Source organism: Natrix helvetica, assembly GCF_964273705.1.
Source record: "Natrix helvetica genome assembly, chromosome: 1".
Lineage (NCBI taxonomy): Eukaryota > Metazoa > Chordata > Lepidosauria > Squamata > Natricidae > Natrix > Natrix helvetica.
The window spans coordinates 229,939,879-229,956,525 of NC_138548.1; the positions used below are offsets into that span (position 1 = coordinate 229,939,879).

General features: G+C 43.4%; 1 protein-coding gene across 11 annotated transcripts in view; it reads left to right on the top strand.

Moving 5' to 3' along the window:
* KMT2D (lysine methyltransferase 2D) overlaps positions 1 to 16,647 on the top strand; it is a 128,598-nt gene that overhangs the window by 51,740 nt on the left and 60,211 nt on the right. For 6 of the 11 annotated variants that reach the window (XM_081939640.1, XM_081939641.1, XM_081939637.1 and 3 more), the window contains 12 exons: positions 828 to 875; positions 971 to 1,210; positions 2,733 to 2,879; positions 2,981 to 3,097; positions 3,873 to 4,009; positions 5,994 to 6,177; positions 6,532 to 6,612; positions 10,003 to 10,119; positions 10,457 to 10,618; positions 11,345 to 11,432; positions 11,543 to 11,778; positions 13,618 to 13,691. In XM_081939640.1, coding sequence (XP_081795766.1) covers positions 828 to 875; positions 971 to 1,210; positions 2,733 to 2,879; positions 2,981 to 3,097; positions 3,873 to 4,009; positions 5,994 to 6,177; positions 6,532 to 6,612; positions 10,003 to 10,119; positions 10,457 to 10,618; positions 11,345 to 11,432; positions 11,543 to 11,778; positions 13,618 to 13,691 — 1,631 coding nt within the window. The remainder of the gene's footprint in view (positions 1 to 827; positions 876 to 970; positions 1,211 to 2,732; positions 2,880 to 2,980; positions 3,098 to 3,872; positions 4,010 to 5,993; positions 6,178 to 6,531; positions 6,613 to 10,002; positions 10,120 to 10,456; positions 10,619 to 11,344; positions 11,433 to 11,542; positions 11,779 to 13,617; positions 13,692 to 16,647) is intronic. The other 5 variants (XM_081939644.1, XM_081939647.1, XM_081939645.1 and 2 more) reach the window with 5 other exon arrangements.

Below are 16,647 nucleotides of genomic sequence, written 5' to 3' on the forward strand. Positions count from 1 at the left end.
GAATCTAGGAATGATTCCCATAATATAAATAAATATTTTTGAAATATTTGCAAGCAATTAAGAATGCTGCTTCTAGAAGCCGGATGTGCTCATAGCTGTCAGCTTCCCTACTACAAACAAAGCCCACCATGAACCATTTTGAGGGGATGCTTTATTAAAGTTCTCTCGAACCTGGAGCCATCCTAAGAAGGAGACTTGGCAGAATGGATCTATTTCACCTACAGTGTAACCCCATCTAGATGATTGCCAGCTACTGCCACTTCTGCAAAGTCTTCTTTAAGCCAGATGTTTCAGATGCAGGAGTAAGGGCTACTGATGTTCTCTAAATAATTGTTAATTTTAAATGGCTTGAAGAGATTGGGGCACAGGAGGGAAAGAAGCAGAACATGATGGCTTCAGCAATATTATTTGGGGAGAACATTTTGAGGGCATGCATTGAATAAAAACACAGGCATAATAAGGCAACGCTGAAGCTGCTGTAGTTGGAAATGAATAGAATGTGGTTGGATGTCACTGATAGAGAATAGTGTGTGGGAGCAGAACGGGGGAGAGGCTGGGTATGAGGTATGCTCTTAAAATACTTAAAATGGGATGTCTGAGTTTATTACATTTATCTAGGACAGAGGTGGGGATCTATGGCCCTTTTATGGTCTTTGTGGACTTCAACCCCCAGAAGGCATGGCTGGTTGAGGAATTCTGGGAGTTGAAGTCCACAAGTCATAAAAGAGCCATAGTCACCCCCACCCCCCAAATTAGAGGGACACAAATCATATTAATAAATTGACTTACTGCCCCCAGCAATAATTTGCCTTTTGCTTTCTTCCAAGTTCCAGTTCCCCCTCCAGAAATTATCCCAGTGAAGATCAAGGAACCAGGTAAATTGCTTCAATTTAAATACCTTAAATTGCATGTATCTACTTTGCAGTCAGGTAGGCATGATCAAGCTTTTCCTTTCATCCTGTCCATGCAGAGCCCCAGTATTTTCGCTTTGAAGGTGTTTGGTTAACGGAGACAGGCATGGCGGTGCTTCGTAACTTGTCTTTGTCACCATTGCACAAGCGTCGGCCGCGCAAAACCACACCAATGACACCAATGATGGCGCGGCCAGGCGTTCTTAATGGTGAAGGTGGACTGGATTGCATTGGCTCTCTGGGTGCGGATGAAAAAAAGGACGGAGATGTGGAGGCAGATGAGATCCTGAAAGCTGAAGGTTCGTGTTTATCCTACTACTAGTTCCTTGGAAAAGCAGTAGAATAGCCCCATTGTCTCTGTAATATAATGCCGATTGAGATTACATGCCGCAGCTTCATACTTGAATTCTTGAGAAATCGGACCCTGTTAGTCTAGTCACCTGACTCTGAGAGGCAGTAGAAGCTAGGATGCAATTGGACGGTTGCAAAGTAGAAAAACTTGTTTTTCCTTTTCTTTTTGTGCGATGGGGAAATATATTCCCCCCCCCAAGTGGTTAATTCTGAGTAGTGATCTCGGGGCTTGCTATTTCAAGCAGAGGCTGGATAGGCATTTGTCCAGGATGCTTTAATTTGGATTCCTGACCTGAGCAAGAGTTTGGGCTAGATGGCCTACAGTATGGCCTCTACTAACCCTGTGTTTTTGAGTGTTTAGGACTCTAGGACCAGTTCATTTGTTTCTAAACATAATCTTATTTTTCGATAAAGGATTGTTATAGTTACAGTTTTAATCCTAATGGACTTGTGGTAGAAGGAAAACTGGGATCTCCAACTCTATACCCTCCTCTACCCCCAAATTACCATATTTTTCGGAGTATAAGACGCACCCTTTTCTGCCCTAAAAGAGCGTGGAAATATTGGTGCGTCTTATACACCGAATACAGCCATTTTTGGCCTCCCGAAGCCCCGCTGACACAACCCATTTTTGCGCCTAATGGGCCATTTTTTGCAAAAATGAGGCGTTTTTGCCTCCCCACAGCCCCCAGAAGCACTCTGCAGGCTTCAGCAGGGCTGGGGGAAGGCAGAAATGCCCCTGTTTTTGTGTAAAACAGCCCGTTTTCCACTTTTTTTTCACAAAAAGGGCATTTTTGCCTTCCCCCAGCCCTGCTGAAGCCTGCAGAGTGCTCCTGGGGGCCGGGGTGGACAAAAATCTTTTTTTTTCTTATTTACTTCTTCGAAATCTTGGTGCATCTTATACACCGGTGCATCTTATAGTCCGAAAAATACGGTCGCTCTGAGTGCACATGCATACTCCATCACTACAAAACCTCATTTTGTAGACTGCCATTCAGCAGGCCTCATGTGTGTAAAGGACAGTTGTGTACCAGGATGTGCAGGTAGCTGGTGTGGTCTGGCACGAGCAAAGAGGGTCTGGGGGAGCGGGAGAGAGGCTTACCCAAGCAACCTGCGACCTTCTGTGCCTGCTTTCCCATTGATTTTGCTTGAGGGAAGCTGATGGGGAAGATTGCAAATTGCCATCCTGTGACCATAGGATGCCGCAGCGTCATAAGTGCAAGCTGGTTGCCCAGCAGCCAGATCTTGATTACATGACTGATGGGGCTGGGATGGCCAGAGCCTTGTGGACGAGTCATAACCATCCCTCGTTTAGCGCTCTTATAAGATGAACACTAACGGAGTGGTCATTAACTGAGGACCACCTATCTGTAAATTTATGTGTTTTTTTTTTTTTTAAACAAATTGCATACCTTTCCCTATCAATGGGAGACTTGGAACGGCTTGTTTTTGTTTTTGCTCCCATTGCAGTTAGCGTTGAACACATGGAGTGTGAGATCAAATTGGAAGCCCCGCCAACTCCAGAAAGGGAAGCTGCAGCCGAGGCTGAAGCGGGAAAAGGCCTTCTGGAAGACTCTGAGGAGGTCAAGAAGCGGAAAAGGAAGCCCTATCGCCCAGGTAAGTGCTCCTCCCTTTGGCCACCCACCAAAAAGCCTGTATTCTTCCCACACCGATCCATTTTCTAGCTCTTGGCTTGTTTCTCCTCTGCCTTGGAATAGGTATTGGAGGGTTTATGGTGCGACAGCGGAAATCACACACACGCTTGAAAAAGGGCTCACTAGTCTTGGCCGAAGTCTCTCGGGAGCTGACAACTATGGAAGGGCAAGCAGAAGAAGGCAAGTGCTACTTACGTGTAGTTGTATTTCTCCCTTGCTTCATCCTAATAGTTTGAATAAATGTGTAAGGTTGCAAGTCTGGGGAGGCTCTTAAAACTCCCCAAATGGCCATAATCTTTTTTTTTTTAAAGAAAGAGGATTGCCACTTCTCAGATACAGTAGAAGAGAGTATTTGTAGTTCAGGATTGAATTGTAGAGTCTTTCCATCAAGGGTCTTTTGGGACTGATGATGCTACCTAGTTGGGTAATGAAACATCTTCAAGTACAAAGAGACAAGCTCAGAGAGCACCAAGGAGCTCACGCCTCAAGTTGCTGGCTGAGTCATTTCCATCAGTGTTCCGTTTAAAGTTTTTGCTTTAAATTGCAGTGCATATTCTGACTTACAGACCTGCATTCTCAAATTTGAAATGAGAGGGGGAGGGAGGGTGAGAGAGACAGAGAGGAGTGTCAACAACTAGGAGAAAAATAAACGATGGAATCGTAAGGCAGGAGGTGGGAACCTTTGGCCCTCCAGATGTTGTTGGGCTGAATGTTTATCATCTGTGACTTTTGGTCTCAGTGGATGAGGTTTCTTGCCCTCAGAACTTGCTGCTGGGAGAAAGATTATTAAGGAGCAGTAATCATCAGTGTCCTATGCACCTCCTCTCCTTTCCTTTCCTAACTTTGCTGCTGACCCCGAAAGTTACTGCAGCAAAGTCAGCAAATGTCCTTAACATTCCTAGCCTTGGTTAGTTCATACAGGGCCATGCTAAACTCAATTTTCTCTCTTTATCAGGGGTGCAACCTAACCCACCTGCTGAAAACCCCGCTGAGACCTTGGCTGAACAGGGAGTGGTTGAAGCTGATGAAAAGAAGAAACGGCGGGGTCGGAAGAAGAGCAAGCTAGAAGACATGTTCCCTGCCTATCTTCAGGTAAGAGTGTTTTAGTGTAGTGCTTCCCAACCTCCCATCTCTGTTGGGATTCAGAACCTTGTTACCCAAAGGCTTGGTTTAGCTGTTGATAATGTGAGATTTAGTCCCACGCACCTGAGAAAAACAAGCCCAGGTGAGGGCTAGCTTAGTGGGAAATAAACGTCTCTGGGCAAGGACTGCCAAGTTTCCTTGAGTCCAGTTCTTGTTTCAGTAGCATTGAGGAAGGGCAGAGAAAAGGGATGTGGATCTCATGGATCAAGGTGGAAGAAACAATGATGCTGTTGCAAGTTAAAAAAAAAAAAAGTAGATCTCTACATGGACTATTAAAAATGAAATCTGTGTGGGGTGGGGTTGGATAGCCCGGAAGGTGGCAGGAAAAAACAGATGCACAGGTGCAGGATAGACAGTACCCGACTCGACAATCGTGCCTGTGAAAGGGATCTAGGTGTCCTGGTGGATCACCACTTCTGCAGCTGCCAAAAAAGCCAACACACTCCTGGGCTGCATCAATAGAGGGATACAATCAAGATCGTGTGAAGTGTTAGTACTGCTCTATACTGCACTAGTGAAGCCACACTTGGAATACTGTGTCCAGTTCTACTTGCCATGATTAAAAAAAAAAAAAGATACCGAGGCCCTAGAAAGACTGCGGAGAATGGCAACAGCAATGATAAGGGGTCTGGAGGCTAAATTGTATGATGTATGCCTAAGAGGGCTAAGTATGTTTAGCCTACGAAGAGAAGGCTTAAATGGTGGCATGATAGCTGTCTTCCGGTACTTGAGGGGCAATCACAGAGATGAGGGGAGAGATACAGACTTATTCTGCAAAGCACCTCAGGGCAGGACAGCAAAGCAATAGGTGAAAGCTCGTCAAAGAGAGATCCTACCTGGAACTAAGGAGAAATTTCCTGACAGTTGAGAACAATTAATCTATGGGACAGAGATGAATTGTTCTTAACTGTCTCCTATAGTTGTGGGTACTCCATCGCTGGAGGTTTTCAAGAAAAGATTAAACATTCATTTATCTGGGATGATATAAGGACTCCTGCCCTGGGGAGGGAGTTACAATACAATACAATACAATAGTAGAGTTGGAAGGGACCTTGGAGGTCTTCTGGTCCAACCCCCTGCCTAGGCAGGAAACCCTATACCGTTTCAGACAAATGGCTATCCAACATCTTCTTAAAGACTTCCAGTGTTGGGGCATTCACAACTTCTGGAGGCAATCTGTTCCACTGATTAATTGTTCTCACTGTCAGGAAATTTCTCCTCAGTTCTAAGTTGCTTCTCTCCTTGATTAGTTTCCACCCATTGCTTCTTGTTCTACCCTCAGGTGCTTTGGAGAATAGCTTGACTCCCTCTTCTTTGTCGCAATCCCTGAGATATTGGAACACTGCTATCATGTCTCCCCTAGTCCTTCTTTCTCTTAAGCTAGACATACCCAGTTCCTGCAACCGTTCTTCATATGTTTTAGTCTCCAGTCCCTAATCATCTTTGTTGCTCTTCTCTGCACTCTTTCTAGAGTCTCCACATCTTTTCTACATCGTGGCGACCAGAACTGAATGCAGTATTCCAAGTGTGGCCTTAAAGTTAAACTAGAGTTAAACTAGAAGACCTCCAAGGTCCCTTCCAGCCCTATGATTCCATGTATATTGTTAGTTAAAGCAATAGACCCCATACAGGGTGTGAAACTCAGCAGGTTCTGACAGGTTCTGGAGAACCGGTAGCGGACATTTTGAGTAGTTTGGAGAACTGGCAAATACCACCTCTGTCTGGCCCCAGAGTGGGGAGAGAATGGAGATTTTGCAGTATCCTTCCCCTGCCACGCCCACCAAGCCACACCCACAGAATCGGTAGTAAAAAAAAATGAATTTCACCACTGCCCCATACACATGGAATGAGGGAGTTTCCAGAAATTCGTTCATTCATTCATCTGGGCCTTTATCATGTTTTTTTCCCCCCCCTTCTTCATCCTCTTTGACAGGAAGCATTTTTTGGCAAAGCACTCCTAGACCTGAGCAGACAGGCTCTGTTGGCTGCTGGTGGTGTGGGTGGAGATGGAACTGCCCATCCTCCCGTCGGTCAGGGAGCTCCCAGGCCCAAGGTGGATTCCAGCAGGCTCCAAAAAGGGCCAGAGGATGGAAAGGCAACTCCAGTTCAGCCCAAAGGTAAGTGAAAGGCTGAGGAGAAATAGCGGGATTAGAGGAGGTAGAAATGGTGGGATTTGGGGATCAGACTTTGATTTAGCTCCCGAGGGAGGGAGGGAAGGAAGGAAGGGCAAACTGTTTATATTCTAAATACATTTGTTTGGGAATTCAGAAGAACATTTCATTTGATTTTGAAGAAGCATTGGCCAAATAAAATGTCCTCAGGCTCGTAGGTGGAGGCAAGCTATGAAGTGAAATTTGTTCCATGCAGAAATAAGTAGTTGGCCCTCAGAAGCCGGGAACCCTTTTTAGAGCCAGTATTAGGACATTAGCTGTCTGTTCTAACAGATCAGCTTCCTGTCTTCCCATCTCTAGGGGATGAATGCCTTAGTAGCAGGGAAGCAGCAGCTCCTGAAAGCAACTTGAAAGCAGCTGATGCCAAGACTGAGAATACTGGTGGGTATCAGGATTTTTAAAATCACATAGGAGGCTTTTGGTCCTCAGGATATATTTCCATGTTACTTTTGGAGGGGGGGATAACACTCCACCTATGTATTTCAATAAGGATGCATAGCATGGTGCTCTAGAATACTTGAAGTGATTGTTTCTGTTGCCTTGAACATATTTCCTGCATATTAAACTGCACAATTTCTTATAGCTACATACCCAAACGTCTTTCTTTTGGGAAACTGGGAAAGTTTTATGTGACATGCTCAAAAATCAGTTAAGAATTAGCAAACCGAAAAATCTGAAGACATAAGAAGACAGAAAAGCACAGCTAAAATTAGTTTACTTCTAAACACCATGGCACATATTGTTGTTTGTTCTTTATAAACGTCTTAGCTCTCTTTTGCTGTGGAACTCATTAAATCCATCCAACCACAATTTGCTTGTTTTTTCATCAGCTCTGCTATTCAGGATCAGCTTACTTTTATTCTGATCTGTTACCTACTTTCCTTTTCAGCTAATTTCACAAAAACATAGCATATCTTTTTTTCCCCTCTTTATTTCAATTGATCTGTTTTCCTGCTCTTTATTCCTGTTCCATTCTAAATGGCAGTCTTTCTTATATTATGGAAATTGGTAGACGGACCTATATGTATTGATCACTCCCTCCTATTGTGACTTCGATCTATCAGAGTTTTCAAATAACACTTTTTAGTAATTCTGTGAAGTTGGTGCCTATATTACCGGTCTTAGTCATACTGATGCCACATGTGGCATCCCTTGCTAGAGGTTAGTATGGGAGTGGTGAGTTGGGGCACATCTAGGCCACTAGAATTTTCAAAAACCTGTATTACCCCCAAGCACGGACACTCTTCTATGGAAGCTAAGTTGTCAAATCTAGAGATTAGGTTGCAATCAAACATTACAGCTTAAAAGCCTGCAGCCCACCAATTATAGAATATATTGACATCCACTCAAGGTGCTTTGGACATAGAATAGTTCCTTATAGTCTTACTTACATCCAGTACCTGTTGTAGTTATACTTGAAAGTTTGTGAGTACAGTTGTAGCTCATACAGTTGGTGCCTGTTAGTTGTGGCAGTAGCATTGTCTCACATTAATGGAAAGATAGCACAAAATGGATTTCTTTGACATGTAAGATGAAAGAAAATGGATTTGTTTTTGCTGCTCCTGCTCCTTCCTGACAGTTTGTCCCATGGGCTTGGGAATGGAATGAGAGGCTCCCACTTTGTCTGCTAGTGCAATAAGATTTTAATAAGATGGAAGCTTTTGAGGGTGGCCACAGAGTGGTCACAATGTGTGTCACTTTGTCAAGAAACCCAACTAGGAGGCCGTTTTCTGTAAGGTTTGGCCGATGATTAAGGGAGAAGGCATAACTTCCCTCTTAGTTCCTTTTAAAAGGATAAATAATGCCTAACATCTCTGCAGTGCTGAACGATAAAATCACATTGTCCATATAACACCCACTAAAATGCTTAAGAAAGATAAAAAAACCTCTCCCCAGCAAGTATCCGAATTATAATGAACAGTGCTTGTTTTATTTCTGAGGGAATAGGTATTCATAGCGGCTGGGCCGTTCTTTTTAAGAATTTTTTCCTGTCACAATTGTTACCATCAAAACTCTTAAACCAGCCCCAGTGGCAGTTTAGCATCCGATGTACATTTTTCAGCAATAGTATTAGTTGGCAGTGCCTAAACGTAAAACACAGGAACTTTATTGTAACATTTGCACTATCTACCTCAGCAGCCCCCAACCTTTTGGGCACCAGGGACTGGTTTCATGGAGAAAGATTTTTCCATGGACCGGAGGGGTTTTGTGTGGTGCAGGCATCCTGCAGATGGGGCTTCACTTGGTTGTGCGGCTGGTTTCTGGCATGTTGCACACCACTGCCAGTCCACGGACTGGGTGGGGTGGGGTGTTGGGGTCCCTTGATCTACAGTAACTAGAGTGAGCATCAAAGCAGTCCATGGTGGCATAGGAAGCAGGCATCAAGATTTATAATTTAAGTCTTGCCAGTGCACAGATCTGTGGTTCAGCTTACTCCTATCTAAGAGTAGCTATAGCCAGGCTTCTGAGTCAAGGTAGCAAAAAGCATTCCTTGTCATTACAGTCGCTGGTCCCTGTTCTTTATCTTTAGTCTTTGTCTTGCCTCTACTGCAGAGAGATGCAGGTGCCTTTCAAGTTCCATTGAACAGAATATTCAGCTGAGGGTGAAAAAAAGACACGCAAACGCAACACCTGGGGTAGCCCCACTGTAGAACACCCGACATTAACATTTACTCAAGTACCAAAGGTGCTTTTATCAACAGGACTTTCTGGGTTTTCCTTGAAAATGTTTCACTTTTCACCCAAGAAGCTTCTTCAGCTGTGACTGAATGGTGAGGAATGGAAGGATTTATACTCCTTGCAGACAGCTGGTCATTTACATCCTTTTAGCTGGTCGTTATGGTCACCTGGAGGTTTATCTGTGTCCTCAGGGACACCTGAGTGGTGCAAATGGTTGTGGAGCCTTTTGGGAACTGTTGAAAGGACTGTGTGGTAGACTGGAGATAGATGAGGTCGTATCCCTGTTGAGAAAGGGCTCTTCAATTTTGACATAGATGGCTTCTTTGACCCCCTCTTTCAAACCAGCGATCCTCTCTGTCCAAATTATGGGCTTTGCTATCTTTAAACAAAGGGGGAAGGATACGACACCATCTGTCTCCACATTTGTGGTGTCATGTTGCTGTCATGTGACTTATGGTGATGCGATGTTTTCCCCCTTCATGGAGCTGGCGTGGGCGTGGTCTGCCCCCCCCCCCCAGTTTGACATGCCTGCTCCAAAAGAATGTAAATGACCAGCTGTCTTCAAAGAATATAAATTCTTTCATTTCCCACCATCCAGTCAGAGCTGAAGAAGCTTCTTGGATGAGAAGCGAAACCTCTTCAAAGAAAAACCAGAAAGTCAAGTTGCCTCATGAAAAAGCACTTTTGTGACAACCATGACCTGGACGACTGAGAATCTCCACAGACGTTTACTGTAGTATTTTTTTTTTTTAATCTAAAGAGCCATTTTTATTCATTAGATTTACATGCTGCCTGTTTCTGCATCCAAAGTGACCCTGGCTGGCTTTCTAGATGCCCAGAGTCATTCCTTCTAAAAGCCTTGCTTTCTAAACACCTAGTTAGCTATAGGAGATTTGGGATACGCCTCTTGGACAGACTCACCTTGTTTCCATAAGAATGCAGCCAGCTAAGGGAGGGGGCTTAACCTTTCCTTTTAAGGAGTAAGCCATCCTTCCAAGGCACAGAGGTTAGACCTCTTGCCCACAGTCTGGCCACTTCGTTACTGTAAGTGATGCCGTGTGCTGATTGACATGGTATGCTTGCTCTCTACAGGGACAGAAGAGCAGATGGTGCCCAAGACCTCTCCAGAACCTACAGGTGCCGAGAACCCAGCCACACCCCCGGGGGAGGGGGTGCTCAGCTCCGACCTTGACAAAATCCCCACTGAAGGTCAGGCGGGTCTTTGAACAGACCCTACTGTCCCCATCCCCCTGCCAAGTGTCTGCTCCGTGGAGAGCAGCCGAGAAGGAAAGCTAGGTTTCTCTCCTGGCTTCCCTTCTGACTGCTAGCGAAAGGCTTAAAAAAATCGGTCTCAGGTGTCCTCGTTTCCCATGTTTCTTGTTTTTTGCTCTCCTCATTCCCCATTCATGTCTCACTTCCCTTGTAATTCAGCCTGCTGTTATGGGAGACTCTCAGATTCCCTACATTACTGTGCCTGCTCCAAATGGATTGTGATTTCAACGGGACTTTCCCCCCCCCCCCCCCATTTTTTTTTTTTTTTAAACAGAGTTGCCGAAAATGGAGAGCAAGGATGTTCAGCAGCTCTTCAAAGATGTCCTGGGTTCTGCTGAACGAGAACAGCAGCTTAATTCTGTTGGGGTGGATGCTGAGGCCAGAGGCCTGCGTGATCCAAACTGCTCCCAGCTGGCCCAAAGGCCTTTTCTGCAAGGTGAGCTGTGAATACTGAGACGGGGCATTCCGCAGATTCTTTACCTGCCTGAGATACTTTGGCTTTTTCTACAATTAAAAAAGGGTGCCTATGTTTGGATTAGATCATGGCTAAATCCCTTGTGCTTGGCTAGAACTCAGTCAGAAAATCAGTGCATTAATACTGGCTGGTAAGTGCTCACTGGGACAGTTGGCCAAATAGATATGCTTCCCCCTTAATAAAGCAAAAAACAAAAAGCCATTATCTATTTTGTACACAGTACATATTTATGTCTTCTTGTACCCTTGATCCGTTAACTTTTAACTTTTTTTTAATAAATATTTTTATTGCACATTTTTTCCATACATATCTCCATCACACGCTTAGCAGATCTGTGACATTATCCATACAACTGGAATCAATATTGAATACACTATATACTTTCTATTTCCAAATGTTCTCACCCTATGTACATTTCCATTTCTTATTTCTATTGTCTATCCATTCATACCATTTCTCCCATACTGCATAGTATTCCGAATCATCATTTCCCTTTAACTCTAATGTGGGTTCGCCCATTTCTGCACACTCATGTATTTTTTGGACTTTTTAAGATTACTTCAGACCTCATCTGCTCAAGCTCACACCTTCTTGCTTTAGGTGATATCCGCCAGAATATCTGGATGGTGCTTTATGTATGCGAGCTCTTTTTGATTCCATTTCTGCAATGTCTCGACTCATTTATAGGTGGTGGTACATCTCTTGGGCCCCTGCAGCCTGCTGTGCCCATGGAGACTTACTCTGGAGTTTGCCAGTCCCCGTTCCTTGATAATAAGTAAGTCACCTACCTGTACAGCATAATCTCTGGGCTCAGTCCAGCCTCCTTCCGTGACAGTTCCCCCCATTACACCCTACTGTGAATGCGTTTTCCTGTCTTCCATTAAGGGAGAGGAGTGGCTTCTTCAGCCCTGAGCAGTGTGAACCAGAGAGTCCTTGGGCCAGCAGCTCTGCAGCTTCCACACCAACCACTCCCACCACAGAGGGGGAAAGTGACGGACTCTCATATAACCAGCGGAGCTTGCAACGTTGGGAGAAGGATGAAGAACTGGGAGAGCTTTCCACCATCTCACCTGTCCTTTATGCCAACATGAATTTCCCCAGCCTGAAGCAGGATTACCCAGGCTAGTTACTTATCTTTCTCCCCTTTCTTCCTTTGTGTTTGAGGTCCTTTTAATGACCTCTCGGTCAGATCTGTGGAGATGGAAACAATATGCTTCCCTTTTTGTGGTGGGCCTGCTGTGCAACAGAAATCAAAGTCAGCAGCTCAAGAATCCCAATCATCTTCTTCAAGAAACCAAATATTGTGTGATTCAATGCATCCAAGTAATGCCGCTAGGATCAAATGAATCTGAAGAGCATTACAATGCCATATCCTTACCTTGGGAGTCCTCTGCTTCCATTATCGGTGGTATTGTTGTGTATTATCATTGTGTGACCCGCTGTTGCCAAATGCTAATACATTTCATTCAATTGTGTTATGGCCCATTTACAACCTGTGGACTTGAACTCCCAAAATTCCTGACCAGCCACAGCTCTATGTTTGCCAGTCTGGATCAGCTGTCTTTAAGCTCTATGTTCTCCTAGCTTATATACGGAACTATTAATGTTGTCACGAAAGAAATCCTTGATTGAACCAGTTTTATGTGATAATATACCAGATGGAAAATAAATCTCTGCTTAGTTCATCGTATCCCAAATTGGTTTCCACACTTTCCCAGTTACTGTCTATGTATTTTCTATTAAGCAGATCTCTAGGAAATGATTTGTGAGCAACTTTAGAATTAATGATGGTGTTGGTCTCAGAGTATTTTTCATGAATACGGAGTTCTCTGCAATGTGGTTATTTATGAAGGAGAACTATTCCATCTTAGTTTTATCCCGGTGGTTAAAAAGCCAGTCCTAGGAGTTGTCCATGGTTATTTGTAGCAATGTGCTCAGAAGAGCTGGTTATGGATATTTTTTCAGAAATGGTTGAGGGAGCAGTGAGGTTTGGGAAGAAGCCTTGGACGTTGATGGCTGTGCAGACTCAGAGGTAGGGAAGGAGGATAGGGAACGTGCTGGGAAGATTGGGGAGGTAGTAGGCCTGTGGGCTGTGGTGTTCTGGGATATTGGTGATAGCAGCTGAGGGAGGGCTCAAGAAAGCTCAATAATGGCAGGCAGACTTGGAGTAGTGGAGTGGGCAGCAGCTGTGTGACATGCAGCAATTTAGTCCTGTTCAGATTTGGTTTTTCTAAAAATCTGAAATAATCAAAGTGTTCTGGGTTTCAGTTGATGCAACATCGGTTTCCAGGTTCTAAGCAGAAGATTTCCCATTTCATGCACAATGCTAGTGCTTCTCGTAATCTGTGAAACAAATTCTACTGTTTGACTCACGGCTTGAAGCCTTGTGTTACCTTTGTGATTGCTCCAAAGAGACGGCGGCTCTAAACCCTGATTTGTGTTTTGCATTGTATTTTCTTAGGCATTCTTCTCTCATCTGTTGCTTTCCAGAGATGTTGAGCTTTTAGTACCATTATGAGTTAAAAATCCAACACACCTAGAAGAAGCCACTGATTGGGAAAAATTGGCATAGTCTATTATCTGCTTGTAGCAGGATACAGAATCTACTGTTCTCTAGATGTTGCTGAGTATGGCAAATAATGAGGCGATGCTGTATCCTGTAGCATTCTTGGGTTGACTGTTTTCGTTTTCTGAGATGCGTTTTAACAAAGCTGTTTAAAAATATAGGAATGGAATAAGCAGAGATCATGCAGATACTGACTGGGAAACTAGGCAGATATGTTGCAGTAAGATTAGAATTCTGCTAGCCGAGTGGAATAAAGTGAACCTTTCCCTAAGTAGACTCCTACGCTGGCTTTACGATAAAATGTTTTTGTAGACTCCCTGGGCAAAATTAACTGGCCTTGGCATATGAGAGTTTCCCTTTCATTTTAATTTCATTCTTGTTATTCTGCCTCCAGACTGGTCTAGCCGTTGCAAGCAGATCATGAAGCTTTGGCGAAAGGTGCCAGCTCCAGACAAAGCCCCATATTTGGTAAGTGGTCCATGTAAATACGAGTTTTGAATCGGATGTTTTGTGAAGCTTTTTAAAAAACTAACTTTATTTTTTTTCTCTTATGTTTAATAGAATTTATTTAGGTTTCTTAAGGAGAGGTTTGTACATTCTCGGTATCCTTATATCAGTGCAACTCCTGTGTTCTTAGCACAACCGCTACAGAATGTTGTACTGTATGTAGAGAATTTGTGTTCAGCCACCCACTCTTCAATACACCCTATTTCATTTTCTCCTAATTTTCAACCCACCCCAAGCTTTCTTTTTGGAGGGTTTCCTCTTTAATGTTTTTTTTAAAAAATATACTTCTCCAGACTGGATGCCCTGAACCAGGCCGTGCCACTGTTGCTTGTAAGCAGATTGTGCAGAAATCCACACTTGGAAAATGAGATTGCTATTATGAACCTGTGAGGGGGAAAATTTGTTCTGAAAGTCTGTTGCACATCTCTCACAAATATCGTATTTTTCGGAGTATAAGATGCACCTTTTTCCCTCAAAAAAGAGGCTGAAAATCTGGGTGCGTCTTATACACTGAATACAGCATTTTTTTGTCTCCTGAAACCCCACCCCTTCACCAAAATGGCCGTGCATAGCTTGTAGGAAGTTTTCAGAGAGCTCCTGGGGGCTGGGGAGGGCAAAAATGAGTGAAAATGGACCGTTCTTTGCTCAATTTTGCCCCCCACAGCCCCCAGCCCCCCCTCCGAACACTCTACAAGCCTCCCAAGGGCTATTCATGCCCTTTAAAAAAAAAGGCCAGTTTCCACAAAAAATGGGCCGTTTTTGGGAGGTTTGCAGAGTGCAAAAACTTTTTTTTTTTTAATTTGCCTCTTCAAAACCTTGGTGCGTCTTATACTCTGAAAAATACGGTAGATGTGTAAAGCACTTGTGCCGGTCTTTGAACTGTTTTAGGAGTGGGACACATGAAGTTCCAGGGTTTCTCTATGAATAAATGAAGAGAATGACAGGCAATATAAATCTAAATATAAATCCTGGCAACAATGGTTTTTCAGAGTAGCCGGATATCCATTAACATGAAGAATTTGAACCAGAGGGTTTCTGTCAAATTATAATCATTTAGAATAGAAGAGTAGAATAGAATAGAATTCTTTATTGGCCAAGTGTGATTGGACACACAAGGAATTTGTCTTTGGTGCATATGCTCTTAGTGTACATAAGAAGAAAATATACATTCGTCAAGAATCATAATGTACAACACTTAATGATAGTCATAGGGTACAAATAAGCAATTAGGAAACAATCAATATCAATATCAATATCAATGGTAAGGATACAAGCAACAAAGTTACAGTCCTGCAGTCATAAGTGGGAGGAGATGGGTGATAGGAACGATGAGAAGACTAATAGTGATAGTAATGCAGCCTTAGTGAATAGTTTGACAGTGGTGAGGGAATTATTTGTTTAGCAGAGTGATGGCGTTCGGGAAAAAACTGTTCTTGTGTCTAGTTGTCTTGGTGTGCAGTGCCCTATTTTGAGGGTAGGAGTTGAAACAATTTATGTCCAGGATGCGAGGGGTCTGTAAATATTTTCACAGCGCTCTTTCTGACTTGTGCAGTGTACAGGTCCTCAATGGAAGGCAGGTTGGTAGCAATTGTTTTTTCTACAGTTCTAATTATCCTCTGAAGTCTTTGTTTGCCTTGTTTGGTTGCAAAGCCAAACCAGATAGTTATGGAGGTGCAGATGATAGACTCAATGATTCCTCTGTAGAACTGTAGCAGCAGCTCCTTGGGCAGTTTGAGCTTTCTGAGTTGGTACAGAAAGAACATTCCTTGTTGTGCTTTTTTGATGATGTTTTTGATGTTAGGTGTCTCTTTTAGGTCTTGGGATATGATAGAACCTAGAAATTTGAATGTCTCTACTGTTGATACTGTTTTGTCTAGTATTGTAAGAGGTGGTAGTATAGGAGGATGGTATGATCTAACACCATTTCTACAGTTTTGAGTGTGTTCAGTTCCAGATCGTTCCAGTCCCACCACGAGTTGAACACTAGTTGTTAAACCTCCCGTGTGTATGCAGTTTCATTGTTGTCTCGAATGAGACCAATGACTGTTATATCATCTGCAAACTTCAGTAGTTTAACAGATTGATCATTTGTTTGGGGACTAGAAAAATTTAAAAGGGATGGGGAAGACAATTACTAACTAAATTACTAAAAATTAAAAGGTATGGGGAAGAGGAGAAAAGAGGGAGGAGAAAGAGCAAGATGGCAACTAATCAACCAAAAGAAAGGCAGAAGTCATAATTCTGTTCCTCCTTCCTTTTTCTCTTCTCTTTTATACTTTGATTGTATTTAAAAATTCTAAATAAATGTAAGGTTTGCTAGTTCAGTATAGTGTGGTCTAACGAAGCTAGTCTAGATGTCTAATCTAAGGAAGAGAAGGACTGGGGGGACCTGATAGCAGTCTTCCAGTGTTTGAGGGGCTGTTGGGGAGAGGGTGGGATGGGCTTGTTCTCCAAAGCACCTGAAGGCAGGAGAAGAAGCAATGGGTGGAAACTAAGGAGAGAACCAACCTAGCACTCAGGAGGAATTTCCAGACGGAATAATTAATCAGTGGAATGAGTTGCCTCCAGAAGTTGTAGATGCTCCATCACCGGGTGTTTTTGAGAAGAGACTAGACAGCCATTTTTCCAGGGTGGTATAGGATTGCCTGATTGAGTAGAGAGTTGGACTAGAAGACCTCCAATGTTCCTTCCAACTCTGTTATTCTGTATTCTGTAATTATCCTGTGATCCAAGGGTCTTTCAAGCCCATCTGGCCTGCTGAAAGAAATTCCTAGTAAGCCCTTTTTCTGTTCTGATGCAGCCAAAGCTAATCAGCTCTGTGGGAATAGCAGGACTTCTCCTGCTCTATCTTGTTCGATATTTTGGGCAGTATTCTAATATTTCTTGGATGACTCCCCTGCTTCTACATACCCATAAC